This window comes from Diplotaxodon limnothrissa, linkage group LG10 (assembly GCF_057381915.1).
Source record: "Diplotaxodon limnothrissa isolate DT_005_m linkage group LG10, D_limnothrissa_male_GT1.1, whole genome shotgun sequence".
Taxonomy (NCBI): domain Eukaryota; kingdom Metazoa; phylum Chordata; class Actinopteri; order Cichliformes; family Cichlidae; genus Diplotaxodon; species Diplotaxodon limnothrissa.
The window spans coordinates 29,914,335-29,930,846 of record NC_140605.1 but is presented as its reverse complement, the minus strand read 5'-3'; the positions used below and the strand labels follow the sequence as shown (position 1 = coordinate 29,930,846).

The following is a 16,512-nucleotide window of genomic DNA, read 5'->3' as shown; positions in this document are numbered from 1 at the left end:
AATATTTAATTTTATGTGCTGGAATGTGTAGAAAATAGGTTTAAATGTTAAACTAATTTCTTCCAGTCAGAGAATGTTGCATATAATTAAATTTTTGCTTGATGCATAAAGTTAAAAGATTAAAACTGATAAAACAAGTTTTAAAAAGAGACTTTTCCATTTGATTACATTTTGTATGATGGATTATGTAGAAAAAGTAGAATTGGGCTGAAAGATCTATTTCTTTATCACCTATTCAGGTTGTAAATCGTGTTTTTAAAAAGTAACTAAGTAATTAATTACTTTTGAAAATAAGCAATCAGTAAAGTAACGGGATTACTTTTTTGGGGAAGTAATCAGTGATTAGTTACTGATTACTTTTTTCAAGTAACTTGACCAACACTGTTCTTTAGTGCTTTATTTCTTGTAACTGATGGCAGAGAGGTGCTGCACTTGAAATCACTTCTTTTGCATGTGAACGTGTTCAGACTTGAAAGAAATTTCCAGCCCTCCAGAAACAGTTTCTCATTTAAATGAGTGCCGATGTCTTTGAGTAAAATGTCTAAATAACTTTGAAGTAAATGTCATTTTATTGATGCGTTCTTTAACCTCGGAGTGGGATGTACTCTTCTTCAGCTTTCATGTTATGTTTTTATAATAGAGTTTGGAATTGAAGATAAGGAGGGAGAGACTGTGGTTTGTATATTTAAAAAAAGAAAAATCTACTGCTCAGCCTAAAGGGGGCACTGCGATGCTTGTCTGTTTGTTACAAGGTGATTTTAAACTGCTGTCTCTCTTAGCACCAGTGATTCACATACTCTCCCCACACTCCAGACTAAACTGGCTGGGAATGTGAGATCTGAGTTTCCTAAACATGGCGTCTGTTAGGACATGTTGGCTCAGGTTTGACAATCCCACCAGCATCTGCTGCCGATTAAACAGCTGGTAGAAACAATGTGTGACAGGAGAATGTAGCGCGGGAATGAGGCACCGGAAGACAGAGCATCTGTACATCATTAGAACTAAAGATGTAATTAAGAGGTTTTGATTTATGAATGAGTTAAGTTATAGAACTGTGTAGAAATTTGCAGATTAGGATTTTTACTGGTAGTTGTTAATTCATAATTTTTACCCCATAAACTTTCTTTTATTTTAGGGTTTAATGTTACATTTCTGTCACAAGCCAAGTACAGTCAGTGAAATAGACTGAATAACATTCTGCTGACTGATTTATTATTTAATCTCAGTCATCTTGTCTTGATCGCAGTTAGTACTTCTTGATTATCAGCAATTAAAAAGCAAAATCCTCAAGTGTATCCCTACTCAGTGATACAGTCTCAGTCATCCTTAATTTTTCCCGCTGATTTCGCCTTTCAGGTGTTAGTTGTTCCGATGAGGACGAGAAGCCTCGCAAGCGAAGGCGCACGAACTCGTCCAGCTCGTCTCCGGTGATGCTGAAAGAAGTTACTAAGGTGTCCCCGCCGGTATCCAAGAACATCACGGTGCCCGTGAGCGGCAGCCCCAAGATGAGCAGCATCATGCAGAGCATCGCCAACTCCTTACCGCCTCACCTGTCCCCCGTCAAGATCACCTTCACCAAGCCCACCATCCAGACGACCAGCACCACCACGCAGAAGGTGACAGTCGAACCCTACCTCGGCTCGTCTCTCTAGACGCTGCTTCTGAGTTTAAACGTCTCGTGTTTCAACAGGTGATCATCGTGACGACTTCCCCGAGTTCCAATTTCGTGCCCAACATCCTGTCCAAGTCCCACGCCCACAACAACGCCACCGCTGTGTCAAAGCTGGGGTCCACCTCTGTGCTGACCACACCCACACAAAAGCAGACGGTGGTTTTTCCAGCCAGCTCCAGCACTTCCACGAACCCCAACACCATCGCTGTGACCACAGTGGTCTCCTCCACACCATCAGCGGTCATGTCGACGGTCACACCGTGTAGGTTCCTCCTCTGTGCTCAGTTTTTCTGCCAGGTCCATCTTCAGACAAAACAAAAACGTGTGCTCCCAAAGGTGCCAAGAGAACAGCAGGGCTCAAAATAAATTAGTTAGTTAGTGAATCAAAAAAACACCAGATTATTCTCAATGATAATTATTCAGTTTGGTTGTACTGTTCCATGGCTCTGTGCCTTTAAACTCCAGTGCTTTGTAGGTTGGATTGCATGATACGACACATGAATTTAAAGCTGTATTATTAACTGTTTTGTCCACTTGGGGGCAGCAGAGAATAACAACTTAACATTTCAGCTAATTAAATTTATAAAAATAAATTTGAGTGAATAAATATGTCAAATATTAGGGTAAAGCAGTAAAACTCTGACTTCTTGATGACTCAGTTTATGTAGTTATTAATATAGCTGCTGATTTCATTTCTGTTCATTTACTACTCTAGCAGTAGAGTACTACTATTACTTGTTAGGGACGTACCTTATCTTTCCAGTACGAGCTGAAATCACTGGATCGGTTATATCAGTGGTGTCCAAGCCAGTGCCGGCCGGTGTCCTGCAGGTTTTACATGTGTCCTTGATCCATCGCAGCTGATTTAAATGGTTAAATTACCTCCTCAACATCTCTTGAAGTTCTCCAGAGACCTGGCAATGAACTAATCATTGGATTTGGGTGTGCTGACCCAGGGTAATATCTAAAACCTGCAGGACACTGGCCCTCGAGGCCTGGAGCTGGCCAAGCCTGGGTTATATAATCTGATACGATCCATCATCTTCTAGAAGCAAGTCTTTCCATTCAGAAACATTATTTAAAAGCGGTCACCAGGACTTTCAAACTGCACATATAGATCTACAAAATCTGATTTAAAAAATCCTTAAAAAGTTTCCACCTTGCACCAAAAGTTATTTTTACCACCATCCTTGCTTTTGGCAAATTATCCAATTGAATTCTTCGAGTGTCTTCCACCTTTCATGGTGTATCTGGCCTTAATTGCTTAATGTCAGCATGCCATAAAGACTCAAAACTGTCATGTTATCAACAGCTTAGTTGCTCAAGAGAGGGAAAAAGGCAGTATTAGTATAAGTGGATAGACATGACAAAGTAATATTAAGTTAACCTTTGTAAAATAGTTTTTTGTGAAAACACATTAAAATAATGTTAATGATACTTTACTGATTAAAATGATTTTGAGTCATTAGTGTAAAAAGATTTAAGCTCGTGGGTTTTAATATGATTTTAACCAGATAATCTCTCTTAAATGTTCAATCTTCTAGTTTTGCAAACATAACATTAGACATGAGGGGGAGGAACCTTCTCTGGGACGTCACCTGTTAGGTTTTGTATCTTACCGTCAAAGTTGTCGGTTGCAGGTGGAGTTTCAGCTGGAGTGAAGGTCTCTACAGCCAGACTTCCTTCACCGAAGACACTAATGGCCTCACCCACTCAGATCCTGGCCCAGTTCCCCAAACAACAGTCACCCAAACAGCTGCAGCAGAGCTCGCCTTTAGGAGCGTCCAACGTCGGTCAGACCCAGACCACCACCTCCTCACCGGGAGCCAAGCCCACCATTCAGATCAAACAAGAGTCCGGTAACCATGACGAGCCTTTATTGTGTGTTTGTGTTTCAGTTCTGTCATTTTATTTCATTTTAACCACGTGCTGTTTGCAATACCTGTATTATATCTATTTCACAAAATAAGCTCATATCTTTTTTTTTTTTTTTTTTTTGCCTTTTGCTGGTGGTTAACCATTTTCTTTCATATGACGCACAGCTGTTTGAAAAGAAACAAAGCACGACAGTGAATCTGTTTAGAAAGTGAATATCGTGATACGACCGCACTGTTTGTTAATGTGTGGTTTGTGTGCAGGGGTGAAGATCATCACTCAGCAGGTGCAGCCCAGCAAAATCCTGCCCAAGCCTTCGGCGGCTTTGTCCAGCAGCAGCTCTTCTCCCATCATGGTTGTCAGTAGCAACGGAGCCATCATGACCACAAAGCTGGTCACTCAGCCCACAGGTGAGTGGGGGCGAGGGGATCAAAAACTCCACATCTGATCCAGGAAAGGAGAGATCGCGTGTAACTTAAAGGTCGTCTTTGTGACCAGAGTAAAACTGTAATGACACCTGTGACTCTTTGTCATTCAGATTTAATCATAGACTATTTAAACGGAGTTAATTATCTCACCGGTAATGTGGCAGCTTAATTTAATCCTCGATGGAGACGCTCCTGTCGATATCTTTAAGGTGGACAACAGTAATTCTGTATTCCTTCGTGTAGCTACCCAGACCACCTACACGAGACCCACTGTTAGTCCCAACATCGGGGCCAGAATATCAGCCTCCAGTGGCGGGACCACTTACGTCAAGACCACCAGCGGCAGCATCATCACCGTGGTGCCCAAGTCTCTGGCCACTCTGGGAGGAAAGATCATCAGCAGCAACATCGTGTCCGGTGAGTCAGAGGGAGGTCTAGAGCGCTTCTACGTTCAGTGCAAGTTTCTCATCAGTTCTCGTCCGCTGCAGGCACGACGACTAAGATCACCACCATCCCCATGACCTCCAAGCCCAACGTCATCGTGGTGCAGAAAACCACGGGCAAAGGAGCGACCATCCAGGGACTGCCCGGCAAGAATGTGGTCACCACGCTGTTAAATGCTGGGGTCAGTTGATGAGCGTGATAGCATTCTCACACGTGCGCTAAACTCATAGGAGCAGTTAACCTTTTTTTTTTTTTTTTTTATACAAGAGAGAAAGATTAGTCTGTCTGTCTAGAGCTTAATTCAACATTATGTAATATTTAATATCAATAATATAAAATGCTTGTGTAACCAACATATGAGGTGTAGTGCAGAACTGGTTATTGGGGAAATCATGCGGACTTCCCGGCTGTAATTAGTTTGTGTTTGCTTTCAAAATATTAAGCCTGCTGTGTTTTTACCTCATTATTTATAAAGTCTTTGACAGATTTAACTTTATTAATTCAGGGGAATTTTCAGGAAATCCCTCATCATGTTCACATATTTACACCTGACAGCTGACCACAGCCTGATCCCCGGGCCCACCAGTTCACTGCTTCTTTCACTTTCACCACTCAGATTTACAAGCCCAGTTCTTTACTTTAAGTCACTGCGTCCTGCTTCAGATTCAGATATTGTAGCAAAGCTAGCTTGCTTTTGCTCTACCTAAATAGTTTATGAAGAATGTGAGTAGACGTGTCAGTTATATGGTTTAAGTGTGTGTCTTATGATGCATTGTCAAAATGCAAAGATCTGCGACCACAGGAAGAATAGCTGCTGCGTTTCTGCAGCTAATGGTGATCTTCAGAAACTAAACCTCTATTAGACATCTTTAGCCACTTTGGTCATTGTACTGGATAACTCGAGAACAAGGCAAAGTAGGATTTTCAAAACAGTACCATAGGTGTGTCGTCTAAAAATGGCTGATGAGTTTGAATTTCTGTGACCTCAACCTCAAGGTGAAGGTTAGAGGTCAATATTTCTGAAAATGTAATGACCATTGTAATTATTTCAGATGTTTTATATCAGCGGTCCCCAACCCTGGGCCACGGGCCGGTACCGGACCATGAGCTGTTTGGTACCAGCCGCGAGAGTTGAGGCTCGGGTGTGAAGTTTATGGTTTTCAGAGTTTTTATCATTAACTCGGTTTCTCTGGGTCTTTTCCCGTGTTGTAGTTTTGCGTCTTATTTTGAAAGAAATATTTGCGTGTTACCATAGCGACCAGAGACCATTAAGGGGCAGAGAGGAGGATGTTACTCTCAATGTTATTGGGGCATTTCAGGAGGACGCTGTTACACAATTACACAGTGAATTTGCGTTTATTATTATATTTACAAAATACCACAGTTTTTGCCTTGGTCGTGTCATTTTATTTTGTTGTAATTATCCGCGACACATATGAAAGACAGTGGTTCCTGGCCTTTTGGCTGCTGCCTTGTTGGTCTTTTGAAGTTACCCATGTGTAACGTTAACTAACGCTAGCAATGGTTGAATGGCTGCAATCCTTAGACGGACAAATCTGTCATGGGAAAAATTTGAATTTCAGTCACCAAGTCAGAAGTACAAACTTTTTGTATGGGCTGTGCTCACAACAGGTCATGTTATTTGTCAGAAAACTGCAAAAAAAAAAAAAACATCAACAGGCAACGAACAGTCGGGAGGTTCAGTGTTTGAACAGCTGCCTATGGCTGCCCTGCTAATGTTAAACCTCATCCAAGTACATGAGTTCTAAAAGAAATTTCAACCCCTGTACAGTTATTGTGAAGGGGGAACCTATCTATAGAGACCAAAAAACATGTTTTTGTGCGTGACTGTAAACAGTTTGATCTTTAAAGTTGGGAATTGTAATGTGGGAGTCTATGGGGATTGACTCAGTGGTGAAATTAGTGGAAACGGTGGGGGAGGTTGGAAGTCTATAGTTCCCACCAGATTTGGTCAGTGAGTATGGGTTCCCACAAATTTATGTTTTAAATTAGGTTTCTTGCAATTCGTGCTTCTTTTTCTTTTATTCAGTTTTATTCGTTTTTTTGTTTTGTTTTGTTTTTAATTTGAATTTGGCTAAAAAGAATCCTAATGAGCTTGCTGCGTATGCTGCAGGGGGAAAAGGGCCTTCAGGCAGTTCAGGGGACCAAACCTGCAATCATCACCGCCTCCAGACCCATCACTAAAATGATCGTCACCCAGCCCAAAGGCATGAGCTCCGGGTCCCAGGCCACCGCCACCAAAATCATCCCGACCAAGATCGTTTACGGGCAGCAGGGCAAGACGCAGGTGAGACGTGTTGGTTTTTTTTCCCACCATATTTGTTTAATAAAATGTAAATATACAAACTGGTTGACCGCAGCCCGCTGAGGTTATCACATGACAAACATCGGGTGGATAATCATGTGACCTTTTGACTGACAAGTAACCGCAAGGGTCATGTGATATAAGTGCAGGAAGAGCCATGTTTATCTTAAGAGTAATGGGTATGGGTTTCTTCCTCTGAAAATGGGAACAGATCTGCTCAAGAAGGAGAAGAGTGCTTTTCATGGAGCTCAGTAGGTCAGTCACCTGCGCTGGATGTTTCCAGAGAAGTGAGATGTGGTTATTTAAAATCAATGTACAGCTACTTAAGCAGAAGGGGAAAAAATCCCCTTGTTCTATAGGCAGATGTATAGCAGGAGCTTTAACACTTACCTTTCCTGTTTCTCCCTCAACTTCCCCTTATCACACAGAGCTGAATGCTGTGGTAGTTATTTGATCTGCTGCTGTTGGTCAAACAGCTGCAGACTGCATTGTGACATGATCATGTTTCTGGCCTGCTGTATTATACCTGCATTAGCCAATTGTCTGAGCACAGCAACGAGCTGTAACCACAACACTGACATGTTATCGCCCTTAAGTTGATCGTGTTATCAAAAGGGATACGTGTCTGGACATCAAGCACACACAGAGAAACAGGGAGGCAGATGCGTCAGTTGAAAGATGTGACCCACAAATTGTGTCCACTGATTTTTTTTTTCCCCACAGTAATTAAAAACCTTTCGATGTTTCATTACTTTTTTCACCAAGAACATACTTATGGGCCACTTTAATAGGTACACTTGTTCTATTGCTTTTTAGTGGACATCTCTAATCATCCAGTCAGACGGCAGCAACTCAGTGCATGTAGGGATGTGGTTTAAATTGAGCATCAGACTGAGGAAGACAAGTGATTTAAGTGACATGATTGTCAGTGCCAGATGGGCTCATCTGAGCAGTCCATAAACTGCTGATCTACTTGGATTCTCTTGGAAAAAGAGAACATATCTTGTCAGTGGCCGTGCCTTGTTGAGGTCAGAGGTCTGTGGAGAATGGCCAGACTGCTTCAGGCTGATAGGAAGGCAACAGTTACTCAAATAATCAGTTGTTACAAACAAGGTATGCAGAAGAGCAGGTGGGCTACAGCAGCAGAAGATCACCTGACATCTGAAAACAGAAAATTCAGGTTACAGTTCGCACAGGCTCAGCAAAATTGGACAGTACACAATTGGAAAAACATTGCCTGGTCTCAATTTCTGCTGCAATTTGGATTGTAGGGTCAGAATTTATTGGGCAGTACACAAATAACATTAAAGCATGGTTAAGTCCCACTTTCTATCAAAGGCTCAGAGCTGCTCTTGATGCTGGTGTAATGCTGTGGGGGGGTCAGACTTTCTGCTGAACATTTTGAACACCACAGCCTGAGTGTTGTTGCGTCCAGCAGGATGTCACAAAGCTCAGATCATCTTGTTTCTTGAACATGACAATGAGTTCACTGTCCTCAAATGGCCTCCACAGTCACCAGATTTCACTCCACTAGAGAACCTTTGGGATCTGGTGCAGCAGGATGTGCAGCAACTGTGTGATGCTGTCATGCCAATATGGACCATTATCTCCGAGGGAGCAACTTGTTGAATCTGTGTGTAATGTGACTTTAGCTGAGCCTGAATTCAAACTGGAGGTTGTAAAAGCCAAAACAGTGAGCTGAAAGAGGCTAAAGCTCACCAGAGGGGAACTGCAGAGTGAGGTGACACAGGTATTGTGGCCAGTGGACTTTTTGTATTTTGTATGCTATTAGTATCTCCTGAGCTCTAATTTGTTTTTTGCCACTGTCGTTGACCTCTTTCAGTTCCTAGGGGGGTTTTATTTTGTCTATTTTTGAAAACTTCTGGAGAAATTCTTAGATTTCTGACAGATGTTAAATGACTAGCGAAAGCATATATAGTAATTTAAGAAGAAACACCCACAAAAAGGTTGTTCAGACTAAAGCCTGCAGCCTCCGCCTGATATTTCAAGACCTTTTGGGGGAATTTGAATTCAAGATAAAATTGTCAGAAATATTCTGAGAGGGTAAGTCCCACTACGCTGGTTTCCAGGTCGTTTTGTGCTGCAAACACACAAAGTTAGAGTGAAGGGTTAATGAAAACACGAGCTGTCAGCCACACAGTGTTAAAAATATCTCTCTAATAACAAAAACATAAATCACAAGTTCTGCAGATTTTTTTTTCTTTGTCTTTTTCAGATTGATTCACAAATACTTTGTCATTGTTTCAATATCAGACTTCTCAAAAAAAAGGTCTAAATTCAGAATTCAAGGTTCGTTTTTAGTCATCGAGGGGAAACTGTGGTCAGTGAGTAATGAGTACTGTAGTTACCGAGTTAAACACCCACAGTGCTAATCTGCTGTGCAGTTGGAGTGAAACCACTAATTGCCACATTTTCTTAACTGGCTTAAATACCAGCGTCTCTTTTCTCTTTTCCAGTGACGAACATGACACCTGTTTACCAAAGTTTGTTTCCAGTTTCTGTAATATTTAAACTGTTTTTCTCAAGCAGTCAGTTTCGACGTTTATGACCTAGTTACTCAGCAGCCGCTGAAGCAGACGGAAAAATGACTCAGCTAATGTCAGCGTTCATGAGTAAGAAACTCGTAGTCTAAATAACGTCTTCCGACTAACTCCGCTGTAAAATGTTTGATAAGAAGCAACTTGCTGCCTCCGATAAGCCGTCTGACTCGAGGCAAAGCTGTGCTTTATTTATAAAGTGAACTTTATTGTGTCACTAACGACAAATTAGCCTTATGGGACATTTAAGAGCTGCACGCTCTCTGGGTTTTTTGTTAAATTTTTTTTATCAGGCCTCGCCATCAGATATTTTATGTTATTGTTTATTTGCAAAAAAAGTTTTTAGAATTTCTCTTTTCTTGAGGGGGGATCCCCCAAACATTAAGCTGGCTATGGAGGCTGTTATTAGCCCACTACATAAAATAGCCACTTCATTGTCATTCAGAACAGACTCTTTAGATGGTGCACATATTTTGGAACATTTTACTCGCCATTGGACTACACAACACAAATAAATCTGAAGTATAAAAAAATTAAAAAAGAATCTACTATATCTTTATACATGTTATTATTATTATTATCCTTAACCAGGGTTACACTTGTAACAACAACCGAGAAGCCTTAGAAGAACTGTAAAGATGAGGATGGCTTGACCAATGGTGCACTCGCTGGTGTAGCCATCTCTTGTTACCATTAAGAGGGAAGGAAGCACTTCCTGGCAGCAGCAACAGTGTGTCTGCACATAAGCAGTGAGAGTTGCACCCACACAGTTGTGTTTCTCCATTTGTGCACACAGTAAACTATGTTAAAGGTGGCCAGTTTTATTCTCATGCCAATCCGTCTCCGTTTCTCTGCACCGGTTCAAGGAAATCCTGTCCTCTGTGTTTAGTTTTGTAATAAAACTGCAAAGGAGTCTCCCTTTTAATGAGAGAATATAAATGACAGGATTCTTCCAGGAGGGCTATCCCTGGTAGATGTTGTGCGTGTGTGATGCATCTGGTGCTCACGTATGATGATGTGGTTCCAAGGCCAGCTTTAAGGGAAAAACGTAAACGCCACGATGCAAAGATTTGAATCAGTTTAACAGGTTGTGGTGGATTTGTGGGTTCCTTTCACCTGGGAGATTGGAATTTATGTCCCGTCAAAAAGCACCGAAAAGTCAGGTTTGACTTATTTTATTTCAATTAGTCTAGTATTAGTTTTCAGAAATCTACCTTTTCAAAAATAACTCAAGGCTGTCTCGTCTGCGGACTACTACATGACACAACTGCTTTGCCTACGTTATCACATTAGTTGTGCATTATTTTGAGGCCATATTAAGGGGAAGTAGTATTCTTCCTGGAACATGCAAAGCTATGACATAACTTGAGCCTTTTGTAATAAGAACCCATGAAAAGCATTAATAATGACGTCGTAGGAACAACGCCTAACACGTCAGATCTTGCGCACAAATCTTTACACAATTGTGACGCAGCAGATTTGCAACATGGGCCTATGGTTCCTGAATGCTACTGAGGAACCACTGAGTCACTGTGTACTTAACCTAATTTTCCATTTCCCACAGAGAGGCAAATTCTATATCATTTATAAAAGTTCAGCCGAAGGTGACTCTGTTCAAACAGATGCCAGACAGTGGGAGTTATTACAGTGTAACATATAAAGAAAAGGAGCCCTGACGGGTTCAGTCAGGTGAAGCTCACTGATGGTGTGCGAGGATGGTGGCAAGCAAGCTAGAGACGCTCGTGGAAGCAAAACATCCCTGATCGAATGTTGTCTTACGTAAAAAAACAAAAAAAAACAAAAAAAGGGCGATCATGGTTCAAGAGTTGGTAGTTCGTCTTGTAATCGGAAGGTTGCCGGTTCGAGCCCCGGCTCGGACAGTCTCGGTCGTTGTGTCCGTGTGCAAGACACTTCACCTACCGCCTACTGGTGTTGGCCAGAGGGGCCGATGGCGCGATATGGCAGCCTCGCTTCTGTCAGTCTGCCCCAGGGCAGCTGTGGCTACAACTGTAGCTTGCCTTCACCAGTGTGTGAATGAATCATGGAATTGTAAAGCGCTTTGAGGGTCTCAAAAAGCGCTGTATAAATGCAATCCATTATTATTATTATTATTATTATTATTATTATTATTATTAAAAAACAGAAAAACTGCGTAAAAGCGTTTGATTAGGGCGATGGAGGCAGTTACATCCCAGTAAGGCTTAGTGCAAAGCAGAACACATCCCACACAACAGCAGCCAAGAAATCACAGGCGTCATGATGCAAAAATGGCATCAAAAGTGCTCTTGTGTTACAATAAAGTAAAAAGAAGAAGTGATAACAAGCCAGGTGATAAAGAGGTTGTTTAGTGCAGATCAATAAAAATGTGTGTCGACATTCTGGTTTGACCTTTGATGTGTTATTGATATAAAAAAGTGAGTGAAAAGATTGTAAAATGTTAACATTGAAAGACTCGTTGTGACCGACTGCGTGGAGGAAGAGAGAGAGATGGAAAGAAAGATGGAAAGTAGTGGAAGTCTGAACGGATATTGAAACATCTGGCCTGCCACAACAGGAGGTTACAGAGGCAAACGCTTGCTTTCAGGCTTGTGTTTTCACTCATTAGGACTATAGTTCCTTATCAAGTATAATGAGGAGCATACACCAGTCAACAGCTTTCAGGACACTGTATGCTCCTCTGGTTTCCTGCAGGTTCTCATCAAACCGAAGCCGGTCTTCCAGACAGCGGTGGTGAGCGAGCAGACCCGGCAGCTGGTCACTGAGACGCTGCAGCAGGTGACCCGCTCCGCCGAACTGAGTCAGGGTCAGACCCCAGGCCAGGACGGGGCCACAAAGGATGATGCCGGCAGCCTCGCAGAGGCCAGCAGCTTAGTCAGCGAGGCTTCCCAGGGCAGCGCTCAAGGTATGCCTCCCTTTACTTTTCCCATGACGCAGAGATTGGAGATAAACTACTGCTTCTGTGGTGTTTGCCTCAGGATTGTTGACTGAAATGTGATGTGTAACCGCTGGTTTAAAAAAACAAAAACTGTCCGCTCCTCAGAAGCGCAGCCTGTAGTGCACGTGGTGTCCTCCAGAGAGCAGGATTGGACTGAGCAGGAAGTAGCTGTGGAGTCCAGCCCCACCATCATCTACCAGGAGGTATCTGGCGGGGAATCCCAGTCGGCCACTTCCACCATAAAAGCTCTTCTTGAACTTCAGCAGATATCAGGTGAGCCATCACGTCACAGAAAAAGCTGCAGGTGTCACAGGAAGAGGAGAGGAGAGGTGGGGGTTTACCACCAGTGCACATGCTGATTCAGCAGAGTTCAGAGGAGCTCGAAAAAAACAGCTCGAATGCTTCAGCTTCATCAGAAATACAAACACAGGAGGTGTTCGCCTCAAGTGTCAAACTAATTTTCAACACATTCCTGAAACTGCTGAAGCACAAAGAGCTGCTGGCCAACAGTAATTATGCATTTCGTGCTCGAGGCTTTGCTTAGATACTGAGCTCATTGGATGGTAGACCTGTGGAACAGGACTGATGTAAGCAAATGCAAAGGTAAAGGTTTCCCATGGAATATTTGAAGGTGGGAATTTTTTTAAAATATTTAAATACTCACATTAGCGGCACGGCGGAGCAGCCGATAGCATTTATCTGGCTGTGAGTGAAAATTCCCAAAGAGGTAATTGCTGTTTAGTGCGCAAAACCTGATCCATAATGAAGGTAATACCCAGTGCTGTCTGTAAAACTCTTTAGAGCGTTAATACTCAAAATACATAAATTTTTATAAAGCTGTCATGAACTGGAGACAACGAGCTTTTTGTATGTTTTTAAAATGAGATCACATTAACGAAATGAGGTCCAAATTATCGGCAAAGAAGTAACCTTAATCTAACCTAACCCTGTGTTTGGATGATGTCTTGTTTTTTTTTTTTTGGGGGGGGGGGTGTTTTTTTTTAGACCTCGGAGGGTTAAAGGCATCTGTTTTAGGTCATAGTATCATATTTGAGTTTATAGAGTATATTTCTGCAGCATAGCGGTCCAAAAACTGCCGTACTCGTCGCTCTGGTGCTCAATTTATCGTTAATATTGGTCTCACATATTCATTTATCCCAATTCTGGTTTTACTTTGCAGTTTGTTTGGATTTTTTTTTTAAGAGGAGACAGTGTAACTCAACACTTCCTGCACATATGTTTCAAATTAAAAGCCCAGCAGCTCAGGGGTATAATCCCCCAATTTGCTTTTTTTTTTTTTTTTCGTCTGTATGCACATTAAAAGTGCTTTATGGAGTTTTAATTGTATATATCTCTGAGATCTAATATAACTTCCCTGTTACGAAAAAAAACCTGAGATGTGATTCACAGAAAAAACACAGATATTTATCGTAATTATTTTGTTGTTGTTTCCCCCCGATTCTGCCAGGAAAGCAGATCTTCCTTATTATAAGAAACGGTTTTAATTTGTTCCAGCTGTTCCAAAACCGATGTGGCAGTCAACCTTTACTTACTTTTGAAACGCTTAAGTGAAATGCACGTTCATGGAGCCTCCACGGTTTTTAGCTAGTCAGCAAAAAGAGTTGCACACCACCGAGTAAAGAAACTATTGTGCTTTGATTACGTTTCTATAAAAAGGGTTTCCACACAGTCAACTTAACCTGTTTTACAAGATGCCTGTTTGCGGTTCAGCGACTTTCTGTAGTTTCCTGTCCACGCCTCCGTGTTAGCTTGGATTCAACAATCAAAACACAAATTATATCTGTGATAACAAAGAGCTTCTCGTGGCAAATGGTACACCAGACCTCAAAGGTGTACCGTATCATGAACATGCTATTTACAATGTTATCATTGGGTTTTTTAGGGGTTTTTCTTTTGTTTTTTTGCATTTCTACGGAAACAAGACTGCCTCCCAGCTTTATTAGCAGTTATAAGTTTCTCCACCTGTGACTTTGCAAACAGGTAACCAGTGCGCTGGAACTTTCGCCCACTCGCTGCTCACTTCTTCCAGGTTAAGAGTGAAGGGGAGAATCACTACATGCCGCAGACACAGATGTTAAACACACTGCTGTTATGAAGTTATGCGTCAAAATGTGTTTTAGCCAATTTAAAAGTGTCAGTTTGAGTGTAGGCTGTATTTTGTGGTGCTTAGCAGCTCTCTCAGCAAGTCTAAATATAGCCTACAGTTAGTCAAGCTAACACTTGCTTTATCTGCTTTAGTGTTACTAAACTATGCTATTTACTGAGACGCTCGAGCCAAATAAGTCAAGCAGCTGGTCTGCACCACTGAAATCTGGATTATGCAGGCAAACAGAACTTTCCGTTCAAGTGTCAAAAACAAAAATCAGCTGGATTTAAAACTAAGGTGATTGCTCAGAGAGAAAGTTGGCGCTCTAACCCCGGCGTATACAGGCATGGTGCCAAAAAACCCTGAAACTTTAAATGCACATTTATAGGAACAGTTTCTGTCTGCTAGCCCTCGCTCGGGCCTAACGTCGAGCACAAGTTGGAAATAATCAGATGAAGTTAACAGTGAATATGAGCTGTAAACATGACTGAATTGGTAAATGATGCTGAATTTCACTGTTGTTCGTCTTGACAGTGAAGGAAAAGGGAGAATCCAAACCCAGGCAGCACACCATCGACCTTAGCCAGATGGCTGTGCCCATCCAGTTGGCCCAGGAGAAGAAGCCCAGCCCTGAATCCCCCAAACCCTCTACCTCAGAGGCTGAACCCACCGCTGAATACGTCGCAGGAGGTAGTCCTCTCCATCATGCTTCATATTCAGCACTTTGCAGTTCCTGTTTTTGGTGCCAGTCATGATTTCAGTGGAATGAAATACAGTTCAAACTAAAACCTCGCAGTGGGCAGCTTGTGAAACATGGTTCTCCTTTTTAGGTCATTTAGTGACGGAAGCTGAAGTGTGTGTGTGAAACCCACTACTACTTTTAATACCTCATCATCTGACAGAATGACTAATTTCACTGCAGGAAAAGCCACCAGAGTGGGAGTGCCCTCGCAGGATGAAGAGGTGGTTATGTCCTCCAGTCAGCAGCTGGGGAAGCCATATAAAACAAGCACAGTTGCTGTGGTAACCAAACCTGCTGCTGTCTCCTCTGCGGCTCCAGCGTCACACGTGGTGAGGGTTGGACTTTGGTCTTAAGGGTACAAAATAAATATCAATGTATAAATGTGTTGCAGAGAAACGGGTCAAACCTTGTGTCATTTGTTCTACAAATATATCTGAGCTCCTCTCCGATCCACAGAAAACTGGTGTAAACTGCTTTCACGGGAACGGTTTCTCTGCGTGAAAGTAGTAGTTTCAATGCAAACCTTTCATCTGGTTTGGTGGATTACCACCGGAGACAAAATGCTTCCTGGGAATTTTTCTCTTGTTCTTTGTGAAAGCATGGCAGTGCAGTTTTTTTTCTTATTTATATTGCAGTTATTGTCTTGGTTTCCATGTTTGTTTGTTTTTTTTAAACAATTGTTTGGTGTCAGAGGACAGAAACCGAGAGCAAGTTGCCACAAAGTGCAGCGTCTTCAGCTTTTGAAAAAGTATAAAAACAAACAGTTGAGTTTGATGGGTTTTTTAATGTTGCACAGAGAACCTTTTAAATTAAATAAACATCCCCTTTATGGACTTCCTGTGAAAATCTAATTAATCCACGTGATTCAGTAGCTTGTAGGTCCACCTTTAGCAGCAATAACATGAGTTGCTGTTTTCTGTATGACTTCTATCAGTGCGTTACTTTGTCTCACATCATTGTGGAGAAATTTGGCCCACTCTTCTTTACAAAGTTGCTTCAGTTCACTGATCATTCAGTTGTGCACAGCTCTCTTAAGGTTCTGCCACAGCTTTACCATCAGATTGAGGTCTGGACTTTGTCTTGTAGATTTCCTGCTGTGCTTGGAATCACGGTCCTGTTACATGATCCAAGCTTGAAGTGTCAAACAGATGGCTTCATGCATACCTTACTCAGTGGCTGCAAGGTGCCCAGGTCCTGTGGCTGTGAAACAAACCCAAATCAATAAGCCATCCTCTGCCGTGCTGACAGTTGGTATGCAGTGTTTGTGCTGATGTGCAGCGTCTGTTTTTCCGCAAACACGGTGCTATGGATTATGGCCAAACATCTCCACATCAGTCTTGTCTCTCCACAGGACATTGGCCCATCTATGCATAATGTGTATGAACATTCCACGCACAAATTAATAGGGGTGGGGGAAAAAATCGA

At 42.1% G+C, this 16,512-nt stretch overlaps 1 protein-coding gene across 1 annotated transcript in view; it reads left to right on the top strand.

Annotated features, from left to right (window-relative positions):
- The window catches only part of emsy (EMSY transcriptional repressor, BRCA2 interacting), a 28,432-nt gene that overhangs the window by 5,203 nt on the left and 6,717 nt on the right, over positions 1–16,512 (top strand). The window contains exons 7-17 of the mRNA XM_085364088.1: positions 1,357–1,616; positions 1,691–1,934; positions 3,313–3,531; positions 3,811–3,957; positions 4,219–4,392; positions 4,464–4,600; positions 6,554–6,727; positions 11,995–12,205; positions 12,344–12,511; positions 14,880–15,035; positions 15,268–15,416. Of these exons, the coding sequence (XP_085220214.1) occupies positions 1,357–1,616; positions 1,691–1,934; positions 3,313–3,531; positions 3,811–3,957; positions 4,219–4,392; positions 4,464–4,600; positions 6,554–6,727; positions 11,995–12,205; positions 12,344–12,511; positions 14,880–15,035; positions 15,268–15,416 (2,039 nt within the window). The remainder of the gene's footprint in view (positions 1–1,356; positions 1,617–1,690; positions 1,935–3,312; positions 3,532–3,810; positions 3,958–4,218; positions 4,393–4,463; positions 4,601–6,553; positions 6,728–11,994; positions 12,206–12,343; positions 12,512–14,879; positions 15,036–15,267; positions 15,417–16,512) is intronic.